Raw genomic sequence first — 12,878 nt, 5'->3', positions numbered from 1 at the left:
CTCCTGCTCGACGCTAAAGCTCGCAAAGTGAAAGTGCATGCTGCATGTGCATGTTGATGTTGGCTGGAGGTTGTCTCGCGCGTTGCAGTGCACTAAGAGGCTGCCTTAGTGCCATATATACTGTACAGAACACCACATCACGCATACTTGGATATAAAGCACGCACAAGCGCGCTTGACGCTGGATCGAGGTACTACTGCAGGGGATCTTTGTATCTTTGTCGCGAAGTAGAAAAGTCTGGGCTCCTCCTCTGTATATGCCCATGGAGGCGAGGATGAGGATAGCGAGAGCAAGAGGAGCAACGGTACCATCGACGTCGTATTCCGCAATCGTAAAAGCGGCTCTTCTGCTACTGCAGCATGGCACGGAACGCTCAGGCGATAAAACGATCGGAGTTTGGAGCCACGCACTACCCTCACTACCCTCACTACCCTCGCCTGCGACTGTGATAACCACAGACGTCGCATTTTCGGTGCTATTCGCCTCTGCTTTGGTCACCGAGCCTTGCATCTCTGGCCTTGTTTTCTCTGCCTCTGCCTTGTCTGATGCCTCCCACCGCGCAGGCCATGCAAAATTGCTACACACCCTAGAACTCCCACCCCCCCTTTTTTCGCCCCCCCTCTATCAGTAGGGCTGGGAGGCTTGGAATGCTCCTAAATACGACTATACTTGTATGATGCTGAGAAGCTCCAGTCCCTAGCCGCCATGCGCGAGCCTAGATGTATACTATCTTGTATTTAACACCATATTACTGTACCATATCAATACGTAGAGTACACTTTCAAAAGCGAGATGAGCCCTTTAATGCTGTGGCGGCTTAGTGCTGCGCATCTGGGATGTCTTGGTCGTGGCGGTGCGACAAGACTTTGACGGGCAAGCAGAACTTTGTGCCCGCGATGACGCGATCGGCTGGCAGCTAAGTTTGATGCTAAAAAGTACGGCCGAAAAGGCGGACTTTGCATGGACTGATAATTAATCCAGCATGATTGGCCATCCGAGCTGAAAAAAAAAAAAATTAGAAGGAAAAGGAGAGGAATATCTTTTGTAAACCAGAGTTGCACTCGCCGAATCAGTTTAGGCGAGTCAGAGAACAATAAGGCCTTGCAGCATACCTTGATGTGATGTCTTATAGAGGTGACACTGGAGTTCGTTGCGACTGGGTGCTGACGTTCCATTGAATCAATTGCGAGCTTGAGGGGGTCTTGGTTCTTGACTCGCTCGTTACAGACATGTACCCCTGTTCGCTCATTGCGAGCCTCGGCACGTCCCCAGCAAAATCATTCTAGAAGCTCTGTACACGCTAGAAGGGTGGCCTTGGATCCCTAGAGTAAATTACAGTAAATTGCAGTGCCTGGGCATGCTGATTTAGCAGACGGAAGAATTATTTGCTTGCAACGTGAAGAGCGCCATCACTATCGGTTGAGTAATACCTAAATGCAGCAGGCACGGCAGTTCTATGTGACATCTACCAATAGTGGGACGTAGAGTGTGATATGCGAATGATTGGCTCTTGAGCAAGATTCAAGGGCGCACGAGCTGTAGCACGACTCGAGCAGTGACAAGGAAGCATGTAAGAGGATAGGTAGACTACCTCCTTGCTGCTCTGGCAATGTGTATTAGGATTGGTTACAGTACCTTTAGTTGATAGGATTGCATCGAAAAGGATGTCGTAGGCAGCTAGATAATTCAAGTAAATGTAGGAATAGCATCGCGGAGTACGGAATATAAGCCGTTGCATTGCATTTCGCAGGTAGGGATGGACAAGACGATGCCGTGCAGCAGCGACTCGCCAGCAGCAGCCACCACCCACCTCCCGCCTCCCACTTCCCACCACCCGCTGCGCCCAAGTGCCGAAGCTCTCTTTGCAATGGCCGGAATTGGTCAATGGTCTTCATCCGCGCTGTGGGATGGGGATGGCAGTCGAAAAGCTGATCTGCAGCTCTGTAAAAAGGCGCTGCGCTAGTCGTTGCGCAGGATCGCCAACTCCAGTCGAACAAGCAAGCCGGCTTGCAAGGGATGTCGAAGGAAGGAATGGTGGAACTTGCAGTACTCCGTAATTCATCTCAGATATCCCCGGTGTGTACCTTGAGAATTTGTCCTTATCCGTTTGCTTAATCTATTTATACATTTGTTCATGTTTGTTTGGTCCCATGGTGCTTCTCGGCCGAATGGCCCTCTCACATCTATTGCGTTGGAACGGCTGAAAACGCGTCTTTCTTCTCTTTTTTTTGTTTCTTAGCCCCAGTATGACAATGGCACAGATGTCATTACACAAGATGATCCTCAGCGGCAAGTATATCCGGCAAGAAAAGGGCATGTTGGAAAATACAACTAAAGCCTCTGTCTCATTATACGGGATCAAAGGACCGAATATCGTACGCAACGAATCTTGCAGTACCCATATTAATGGGGCCCCAAGTCCCGCAACTCGCTGCCTACCAAGTTCCTATTTGGGTGCCAGATGCAGACAGTGATTGCTTGAGTCCTCTCTTCTCTATTGGCAGCGTCCCTTGATTGGAGGAGGATCCCATGAAATCATCTTTCACTTCCAACGAGCCAATTGGAACTGCTTCCTGCGCTATTGGGTCAATGCTGCGTCTGAAAGTAGCACCTGGAGCTGTTGATAGCAGATCCATGCATACTGATCGGTGCCATTTAGAGCATTGCTACAGTCGCTTTTGCTTTGACCTTTGCTGCCTCTTTCTGTTTGCTCGCTATTGCTCCCTGACGTAGATGCGGAGTTAAGGGATTGAGGAAGAAACGACTACCTAGAAATATCCGCGGAGATAATTCAATCCACGGCGAAGTGTTACAGGTAGGCATGATTACTTTTGAGAAGTGATACCGTATATGCGCCACAATTCGTCAGATCCAAATTCCGCTTAATCACAATTCAGCGAGAGAGACTCCGAATGGTGGCGTAGGTTGAAAGTAGGTAAGGTAAGTTTCAACCAACAGGTACCCAACCAACAGACGAGGCGGTTGATACAAATGCTCGTTGCAGTAATAATGAGAGATTTGCCACAAGATGGCTTGACCTTGTAAGTCTAGATGCAACATTTAAGCTAGCTAATAGGCTTTTGTCCGTCGTTTGTCCGTCACTTGTTCAGCTCCCAGAGTCTGCTGCATCCTGCGTATCAGCCAGTGTCACGTACCATCAGTGAGTGCTGGCGGCGGTTTCGCTGTGCGCAGGTGGTCATAGCTGGGAGACGGAACTTTCCGTCTCTCGCTCTTGGCACCCCCGTCATCTAGACCGAGCCGGCCGCTGCCGAAGATCACGGAGGGTTACGGACCAGGTACATGCGGTGAGTACTGCTAGGTGGTATCATCGCTGGGTACTCAACAGGTAGCCTATTTTATCCCAGTTTACTGTAAGTGCTCGCATTCCTCGCAAAGTCAACAATGGCTATCTTTAGACGGCGTCTAACTGGCCTTGTCATTATTTTAACAGAATCAGACACAAACGCCTTTATTGCAACTGCAGATGACTTGACTTGTACGCGTACGACACGCAAAAAGTTCCTTTGCTCGTTCTGGAGGGCCCGCGCGGTTAAGGGCAGGGCTAGCCCTGTGCGTCAAGAGCAGCGTTTCCATGTGCAGACCAGGCTAGTCCGGATCTGCACTGGAGCGCTGATTGCTCGTGCTAGCGGCATCAGACTGGCACTCTCGTGTGCGGGGGGAGCACTTTGGGGGCCCTCTCGCTTATTAGGAGAGTGACAGCTCGCTCGTTGACACCGCTGCTGGTGCGCGCGCAGCATGGTGTAGCACAGTGGTACTTGCACGAGCACTACTGCACGCACCAGACGCCAAGTACCAAAGTAGTGCTCGGCAGATGCAGTAGGAGCACATGTTGCTGCAGCCATCTTCCCTCTTGCGGCGGTGCTAATACGCATCAGACACACTGCTGGGCAGTAGAAGTTTCTACAGATCCAAGCGCGGCGGGGAAATCCAGTCGGGCTGGGCTAATTAGTGCACTTAGCGGTTCGCCGCACTCCATCCAAAACGCTACTCGAGCTCAAAGTGCTGCTAGAGCAGTTCTGCCACGAGGGAATGTCTGTCTGGCGTACTGTAGAGTGCAAAGTGCGAAAAAGCCGGCTTAGTCAGGCGGTACGTACCTGCCAGATGCTTGCCCATACAAGCATGTGCTGAATGAAGCGCAGGGAACCTTGGACGTTCCCTGTTGTTTAACATGGCCAACCAATCATTTCACCTTGTCATGCTGCAGACAGGCACCTCGTGCATAAACCTGATAGAGACGCACAGGGCCTGGAAAGGAAGCTGATGCCTGCAAAAGCTACTGCCAACGTCCATTGGGCTGTTGTATGTTTCCCTGTTGGTACTAGGGCGTCTTCTGTAATGCCATTTCAAGATGGCATCTCAGTTTGCACATGCATCTTAACAATACGGGCAGCTGCTTGCTGTAACAATGGTATCATAATAGTAGGTACTTACTACATAGTACTTGTCGTAGCAGCCGTTTAAACTAACAACGTTTAAGCTTTCTCGAGATCTATCCGTTGAATTGAGGCATGATATACATATCACGCACATGGGTGAGAAGCTCCATGTCTCGAGGCATGTGTTCGAGCAGCCTTAGCATTGTCGAGGCCCAGGGGGTTAGTTGTTAAAACTCGTTCCCATACTAGGCATTACTCCTACGTTCTGCTATTGCAACAGGGCTCCTTGCTTGTCTTTTATTTCTCTCTCCTTTTTCTCTTGACTCTTGCTTGTGAGAGGCAAAGTCCGGAAATGTTTAGGCTGATTGGCAGTTCACATCTATATACCAAACATGAATATTCACTTCAAGGGTTACATAGCTTGACAAACAAATGCACTAGGGGCGCAGCAGACTCGTATTCGATGGCTGCGATAAGGCATACACGTAGATACAACTCCACGTGCATGACGCTTGACATCGATACATAGCCACGAGCTGCCGCTTGCCCCAAGCGTTCGGACGCGCGCTACGGACATGTACCTACTTGTTTGAATCTTGGGGGCCGCCACCAGGAACCACGAGCTGTTCAACGGCCGATTGTCATGCAAGTGCAGTTTATGCGCCTTTGACGTGTGCCCCTAGCACCAGCCTTACGCAGCTGTGGAGAAACAAAACATTGCGACATGCGTTCCATCCGGAGCATGCGGAGGACATTGAAGGCCAGCAACCAAGCTACCGGCATCACGCCTCCTGAAGAACTCAGCTTGGATAAGTGCTCACCCTTATAATGGCCATCGCTCCACTCTACGAGCGATCGTCCTTGGCATACAAAGTGCGTTGCAATGCGAAGATACGAGCATAGTCGGCCTGGATAGCTGGACTGTGATGCGAATGCTACCGTTCAACGAGGAACCTGCTACTAGGAGCAGGTAGATTTCAATGTACGAGATGCTATCTAGGTGTAGTAATCATTTCGCCAACGTTGCTTACTGAAGGTGGACACATGCTTTTTGTCTTTTGGCATGGCAGTCAGCCTCTGTTCCTATAAGCTGTGCGTCATGCTCAACGGTTCCAGAAAAGTGACACGGCTGATCGGCTCATTGGTGGCGAACAGAGAGAAGAAAACGCGAGCCGTGAGATCGAGCTGCAGCGAGCCATTGAATGTTTACAAAGCGCCAAGATGCGTATAAAGCTCCATCATGTCATGGCCGCGGGTACCCCAAGGGTTTCGCCTCAAACACCTGCCTGCAATTTTGTAGCCAGTGAATTGGCTTGGCTGGCATCTGCCCCCTAGATGGCGCAACACCAGCTGCTGGGAGCATGGCCATTATCATCAGCTACTGGCTGAGCAGCATTTGCCCCCCTTGACTCGACTGCAAGTCGTTGGTAATACTCTTGTGCATACTCGTACGTTAAATAAAATTTGAACAGGAACATTACCTGCCGTACTTGAGAAAAAAAAAAAAAAAAGGTCCTCCCACCGGCAGTGTGCGTTGGTTGATTAATTGATCTCACAAATGATATGATTCGGCTCGAGGTGTGTGTCTAGCCACGACTTACTCGTCCGTCATTTCGGGTTTCCGTCTCGACCTTCGGATCCGTCAAATCCGCGTTTCCCACAGTGGCTGATGCGGGTTCAGCTGGCAGGCATGGATGAGACCAAACAGACATGGAGGCAAAAATTCCTTCCCAAGCTTAACGTAGCTCACGCAGGTAGCGGTACAACGAGCCGGGGGCTTCATCAGCTCACTTGTCGCGTGCGCCCAAGGTTGCGGTACTTGTTCGCTAGGAGCACACGGCCTGGTAGCGCGGCGCAACGACCTGTAACTCTCCAGAGCAGGTACCGCTGGGCCGGCACAGCTACACTGTACTGCAGCAGGCGCGGGCACTAAAGGCTCGCAGCTAGCCCCAAAGCCGCCCAGTGCCGCCCACCCAGTCAGCGCCAGCGCTCTCTAGCAGCAGGCCGTACCTCGCCCGCCAGAGCCCAAAGTCTGGGCCCAGGTGCCTCCTTGGAAACGCCCAGTGCAGTCTCCAGTCCTCCACGCAGCTTCAACAAACAGCCCAGCCAGGAGTCAAGCCCACCGCAGTCAAGCCAAACCAAAGCCCCCTTGCCCCTGTCTCCTTGCTCTCAACTTGCTGCACGCCCCCCTCCCTTGGCGAACCCCTCCTCCCATTTGGTACCACCCACGTCGCCTGCCCTTGTCCAGCGCAGCGCAGCCAACTGGGTTTCCTGGCTCCAACCCCAAAAAGTCCGCTTCCTGCCGCTAAAACGCCCTGCCCCTCTGGCTGTACTTCTGCTGCCAGCCTGGATCGATCACAAAGTCGACTTTGCTATACACCAAAGCCTACAAAACTGCCGCCTCCAGCTGCGGCCCAAGTGGTGAATCTGATTGTAATTTGATTTGGTCTGGACCGCCGTGTTACTCGTCGAAACGACTTCGCCGTTGCTTCCGAATTCTGAGCGTCTTTCTCGGCCTTTCGACATTGCATCTTGCGGGCGCTGTGCAGTGCACCTTGCCGCGACAACATACCGAGGCGCCGGGGGTCGCCACTTTGAGGGCCAACGTCCCATGAGGTCACGATCTCGACGCTGCTATACCTACGTCGACTGAACACGCGATCGACCGAACACTCGCTTTGACACACGATTCTTTGGAGCGCATATTTCTCTGCCATGTCTTCCACCGACCCTTCTGTGCGGCGCATCCTGCCGCAGGAGTCCCAGAACGCCCAGGCCATGGGCATGAACAGCTATACGTTTGCGCCTCAGCAATACCCCCAGAGGGAGACCCAGAAGAGTGAGATGAGCCGGCCCAATTACGATCAACCCAAGATACCGAATGATTTGGTTGGAATCGCAAACTAACACGCCAATTAGACTATGTCTTTGTTGATGAGCACAATCGCCATAAGCGACTCAAAGGTAATCTTCGATCATGTCTTGCGGTATAGCTTCACCGTGGTCGCATCGACTTGACTGACCGTTTCCTCGCAGTGATGAGAGCTTGCGAAGGCTGCCGACGCCGAAAGATCAAATGTGATGCGGCCACTACAAATACCTGGCCTTGCTCTGCCTGTATCCGACTTAAACTTCACTGCGTTCGACCAAATGGCTACGATGGCGCCGCTGATTCGACGACATACGAGACTTTTGTCCCTTCCGGAAGCCAATTCCAACAGATGGCGATGCCACCGCACGCACAGGGTCAAGCTGCCCTGAAGCCAGAGTCCGACGTCTATGCGCCGCAGGCCGGCTATCCTGACGCAGCTTCGGCTTCCTTCCAAACTATGCCATATAACGCCTCGCAGCCTCAGCACGATATTCACTACACCGCAGTTGCCCCGCCAATGTCCTTGGTTGACCAACAGGTCGCGCCTCAGGATGCATTCCCAACGCCGCCTACATTGCAGCAGTCGTCGCAGCAGGGTTCTTCACCGGGTGCATATTCTGATTCCTATCAGGGGCAAGACCTAGCAGATCTCCTCGGTGGCCTCAAGATGAGTGAGATTGGAACCGGTATGACGATGCCTCAAATCTGCAGACGTAATCTTCAAATTGCTGACTAACACCGTGATAGCACCCTATCTGAGAAATAAGACGTCCTTTAGACATGAAGATCCGGCTGTTGAGGAAGACGATGGTTACGGAAATCTACCTCCCATCTCGATCGGCGCCGGCCATAGGATTCGCATCCCACCCGAACTGATGCCGGATGACGGAAACGCGATCCACTACTTTGATCTCTACTTTACCCACGTCCATCCCTATGTTCCCGTGTTGAACCGGTCAACGTTCTACCGCCAATGGGCTACTGCTAGGGATTCCATCTCTCCCCTAATCCTTGAGGCTCTATTTGCCATTGGAGGACGGCTGGCAGATGAGCCAGCGCAGGGCCAACAGTGGCTGGCTTTGGCATCAAGTACGTGCTGTATTGCTTAATCGAATTTAGTCGGTACTAATACGAGTCTGCAGGACATGCCGATGCTTTTATGGATGTTCCCCGACTTAGCACTCTTCAAGCACTACTAATGATTCTCAAGGCCCGAGAGGCCGCGCCGAAGCGAGGTTACTACTACCGCTCGTGGATGACCGTCGTGCAGTGCGTTCAAATGGCCAAGGATCTTGGACTCGAGGAGCATTATGAGGAACACAAAGCCGGGCGGCCTTGCGAATATGCAAGCAACCCCACTGAATGCCAGCTGCGAACGCGGATCTGGCAGACAGTCTTCATTTGCGAGGTCATGGTGGGAGGTCCTCAAGGTAAGTGACTGACACCTTATACTGGAAAGAGTGATGCCATGTTATGAAGGCGGCGCTCACCATGTCATTCCAGGTCGATATAACATGGCTGTGGACATTGAGTCTGTAGATTTCAACGTGCCGAAGCCCATTCCTGGTGGAGACGACGCCGAATATCTCATCTCGCGCAACTTTACCTACTTTGCTCGCAACGTGCGAAATATTGCCAAGATTACCAGCATCTATGTGCGCTTAAAGAACAGAAAGGACTGGGGAATCGATCCCGAATTCCAGCAAATGGACCACGCTTTTAGCCAGTTTTTGGCAGAAATTCCTGCTGATCTGAGTGTCACATTTCCACCGGACGGCTCGGCGCCCTGGCTGCCATCACCGTTCCTCGGCAACATTCACTCATATTACTATCTGACTCTGATCCTGTTCCACCGACCTCAGCTATCGTTCTTCGATCCAACTACACAGGAAGCTCAATGGAAACACCACATGATGATCTGCTATAATTCCGCCCGAGCTCTCTGTCGCTTACAAGAGGCTGTCATCAACTCATTCGGAGTCATGGGGTTGCAGTGCATGCAGCGTGGGTTTAGCTTGGCTGTCTACGCTGGACTTTCATGCATTGTGCTTCATCTAGTAAGCCGCGCTAGTTTTTTTGATCCCCCTTACTTTTATACTATGCGCAGGAAATAGCAATTGTCTTTTTTTGTTTTCAGAAAGTTGACTGTTCGAAATAGGTGGCGATTGTCTCTCCAGATCCCGATCTTCACACGGACGCACGAGAATTCTTTACCCGTCACATGCGGATTATGGAAACGGTGATGGAAGCGTGGCCTATGCCGGAATTGCGAAGACAGGTCGACGCCGTCCGAGAGGCCTTTTCCGCTGACATTAGGAAGCCTTTTGTTCTCAAGCCATCTTTCCCATACGGAAGCCCACATCCGTCTCATAGTGCCAGCCCCCCAGCGTTCCGTGGCATGGAGCGCGCCGGTTCTATGGAACAAGTTCTGGATACGAGCGGCACCCAAACAGTCAGTTATATAAGCCATCCCATATCACCTCCAATATCTACCGGCGGTCTGGACAGTAAGAGTGACTCCCCATCTGCACAGTCACTTGTTATGATGCCACAAACGGTTGGCCCCGGCATTCCACCAAACATGACCATGCCGGAGCAGCCCACTTGGAATCCTGCAAAGATTTTTGAGTAAGTCGCTACCCAGCGTTAATCGAGTTTTGTTTTCCTTGTCTTTTTTATGTGGTATTTCATGCTCGGAAATTTGGATTTCCTCTTTTCCTTTGCTTTTCCTTGTGTGTTTGGGATTAATATCTGGCCCCCCCCCCCCCTTTTTTTTTTTTTTCCCCCGTTGTTTAATTCTATAAATACTCGAATCCCGATGCACTAACACTACATTCAGACAATGGAACACCACATTTGGTACGCCCGCTCATACAGAGCCCAATCCTGTTTCCCCGGCCAGCTCTCTGAACATTGCTTCGTCCTCAGGTGCACCCGAAATTCCTTCACTTGATGATATTCAGGCTGTAAACTCCTCGTTGCCGCCCGGCTCACAACACAGCATCTCCCCACAACAATATGCGGCTGCGCCTGTGCCGAACTTCGTCACGCCCGCTATGTGGCAGGAATCTGTAGCCAACGTGTACGAAGGCGGCCTCAAGCGCTCGTGGGATTACGATGGGGTCACTCCAGCTATGAAGCGCCGCTAGCGGACACTATTCGTCGAAAGGAGCCTGGCTGGTCTTTGGCTTCCTAACTCCCTACTCTCTTGATTCCGAAATCGACTCCAGCCGCGATTACTGGGGACTCGGAAGCTGCAGCCGAGGGCTCGTTGGTTACTGGGTCCATTCCTCAGCTTTCGCCTCAATCGAAATACGGCGACACACAGCTCCTTACGATACAATTACTATTAATTTCTTCTTCTGTTCTTCCTCTTACGGCCATGTATAGTTTGTTTCCCCCATGCTTTATTGTTTTCCGCAGATGTTTACCTTATACTGGTCGAAAAGGGGAGCTATTGGGCTAATTTTCTCTTCACCCTTGTTACTGATCTTTGTTTTCTCTCTGCTCCTTTTTGCTCTTTTGCTCTGTTGAATGGTTCTTTTTTTTTTTTTTAACAATACGGATGTGATTTCCATCACGATTAGGGAGGTGCAACGGGGTGCGGACAGTTGGATATATAAAAACAGAGTGGCGGCACTCCGGCAAAACAAAAGCGATATTTGATAACCGGCTATGCCCTGCGGGCTTACGCTGGCGGAGGGCCTTAATGAATCTATGATGGACAGAATTGGTGGCGTTGCAGGTCGATTCGAAACCTCTTCTCAAACTTTTTTGCTTCCCGATGCATCGTCAAAGTGTCGGAGTCCTAGCTGGCTATGGGGGAGAAATGCAGGATATTAGCTTTGCATGTAGTACGTATATCACTGGTGTTATGGGCGATGTTCAAGGTAGTCAAGTCTCTTTTTCGGTTACGAGTAGACGGCAAGGCAATGGCAAAGCAACTGTTTGGTTACGGTATCATGTATGAGACAATGGAGGGTGGCCTTTAGGCGAAGAGTGGATCCTGGGATGGATGAGTTTTAAATGATTTGATTTTATGTTTGGGCTTGAGATACCTAGGTACTGCTTGTATGTTATGATATCAGGATGAAGGAGTTTCACGGCACAGTGTACCTAGTGCAGCATAGCTGTGACGAAGTGAATCCATGTCAAAAGACATGTGGGAGTGTTACTATTAGAACTGTTATTACCACGTCTTCATACTAGGTACTACGACAATGCCCGTACAGACGACAAGAAATCCGCGGACCTAGATTTAGAACTTGTAGCTACCGCAGGAGCCAAGTATCGTTGTGGGGATGTTCCTTTTTCTCCGCTTGGGCTGAAAAGGGAATTTGCAACGAAATAATGCCGAGGAAAGTTGGGAGGGGGTTGGTTGGTTAATTAAGACGAAAAAAGAAACGAGCGGGCGGGCGGGCGGATGTTGGAACCCCCGAAAATACATGATCCTTGTTTTTTGTTATCTACGGGACGGATAGGCTGGGATTGCCACGCGATGTGCCGCTGATATAGTGGGTGATGAGATGAAGAACTAGGTGATGTTGTTTCGTAAAGATGAGGTGTGTTGCTGTTTGTTGTTGTTGTGGCTTTGCACTTTTGTATATCTAACAGCTACTGGGAGCTGAAACAGATGGGATAGTGACCTGTTACTGGTGATTCAAGCTAAGTGACGGGATGAAGTCTAGAAGGCAGATCAAGAACACCAAGTGCCTAATACTAGTCTACTTGTAATATAGCGAGAGGACAGGGAAAGATGGCCAGGGGAAGGGGCGTGTGTGTGTGTGGGCAAAGAGCTCAGCCTTGAGATCCGGTTGGCTTGAAAGAAAATGATGTGATAGGTAGTAAATGCAAGACTTTTTGCTCGTAAAACCTACAAATCAATGACTAGAAACAGAGACAACAATCATGATAGCGCCTATGGGTATATGCATACGAATCTTTTATGAGGGGGGACCCATCGGAGATTGATAAGTTGGTGTACTTGTATATAAGTGGGCAGCGCTAGCAGCGCTGAACTGGAACCCGGTCTGGGGAACTTTTTTATTTTCTCCACGAGGGCTGTGTTTGTGACTTAGCTTGGATGGTAGGCTGAAGAGATATGGAGTGAGGTAATCTAGTACAAATGTTCTGAGTGTGCTAACATGGTGTGATGTTATCTAGTTCATGTAGGAAGATAGGAGGGATCTATTGGACTCGTATGGAGTTTGATGGGTAAAATACCTACTGCTATGCCGCCTAGCTCTAAGCAGTGATTTTAGCCTGAAATTCGCTATGGTAAAAGAAGGAGATACTCATTGAAGGCAAATCCTATGATTGCTGCTGAAAAGCGCTTCTGAATAAGCTTGTAGAAGATGAATTGCTTACCTATACTATAGGCTTGTGTTAGACTTCCCATGAGAAGGCTGGCAATGGTGTTGTGCCGGTTCCATACGTTTTAGCTAAGTATATAGAGATTCTAAGGCTAAGAGTTTGAATCCCAGTAAGTTGTACGGCATTATAATGCCGGGTCAGTCCATGACTGCCCTCCTGTAACAAGACTTAAGACTGATGATTCTTAAAAGTTATATCGTAGGCAATAAAGCAGCTGCTATATAATCAGGTTTCAT

General features: G+C 50.3%; 1 protein-coding gene across 1 annotated transcript; it reads left to right on the top strand.

Annotated features, from left to right (window-relative positions):
* Positions 1 to 7,112: 7,112 nt before the first annotated feature.
* Positions 7,113 to 10,418, top strand: TGAM01_v202899 (hypothetical protein; the record flags this gene model as incomplete). Its single annotated transcript, XM_024549085.1, has 8 exons — positions 7,113 to 7,236; positions 7,317 to 7,361; positions 7,434 to 7,955; positions 8,017 to 8,358; positions 8,412 to 8,699; positions 8,773 to 9,326; positions 9,428 to 9,897; positions 10,109 to 10,418. 8 exons carry the CDS (start codon positions 7,113 to 7,115, stop codon positions 10,416 to 10,418), a joined length of 2,655 nt encoding a protein of 884 aa, XP_024406200.1.
* Between the last annotated feature and the right edge of the window lie 2,460 nt (positions 10,419 to 12,878).

This window comes from Trichoderma gamsii (genome assembly GCF_001481775.2).
Source record: "Trichoderma gamsii strain T6085 chromosome Unknown Scaffold_7.2, whole genome shotgun sequence".
In the NCBI taxonomy this organism is placed as follows: Eukaryota; Fungi; Ascomycota; class Sordariomycetes; order Hypocreales; family Hypocreaceae; genus Trichoderma; species Trichoderma gamsii.
Note: the sequence above shows the minus strand (reverse complement) of the source record. Positions and strands in the feature narration are given on the sequence as shown.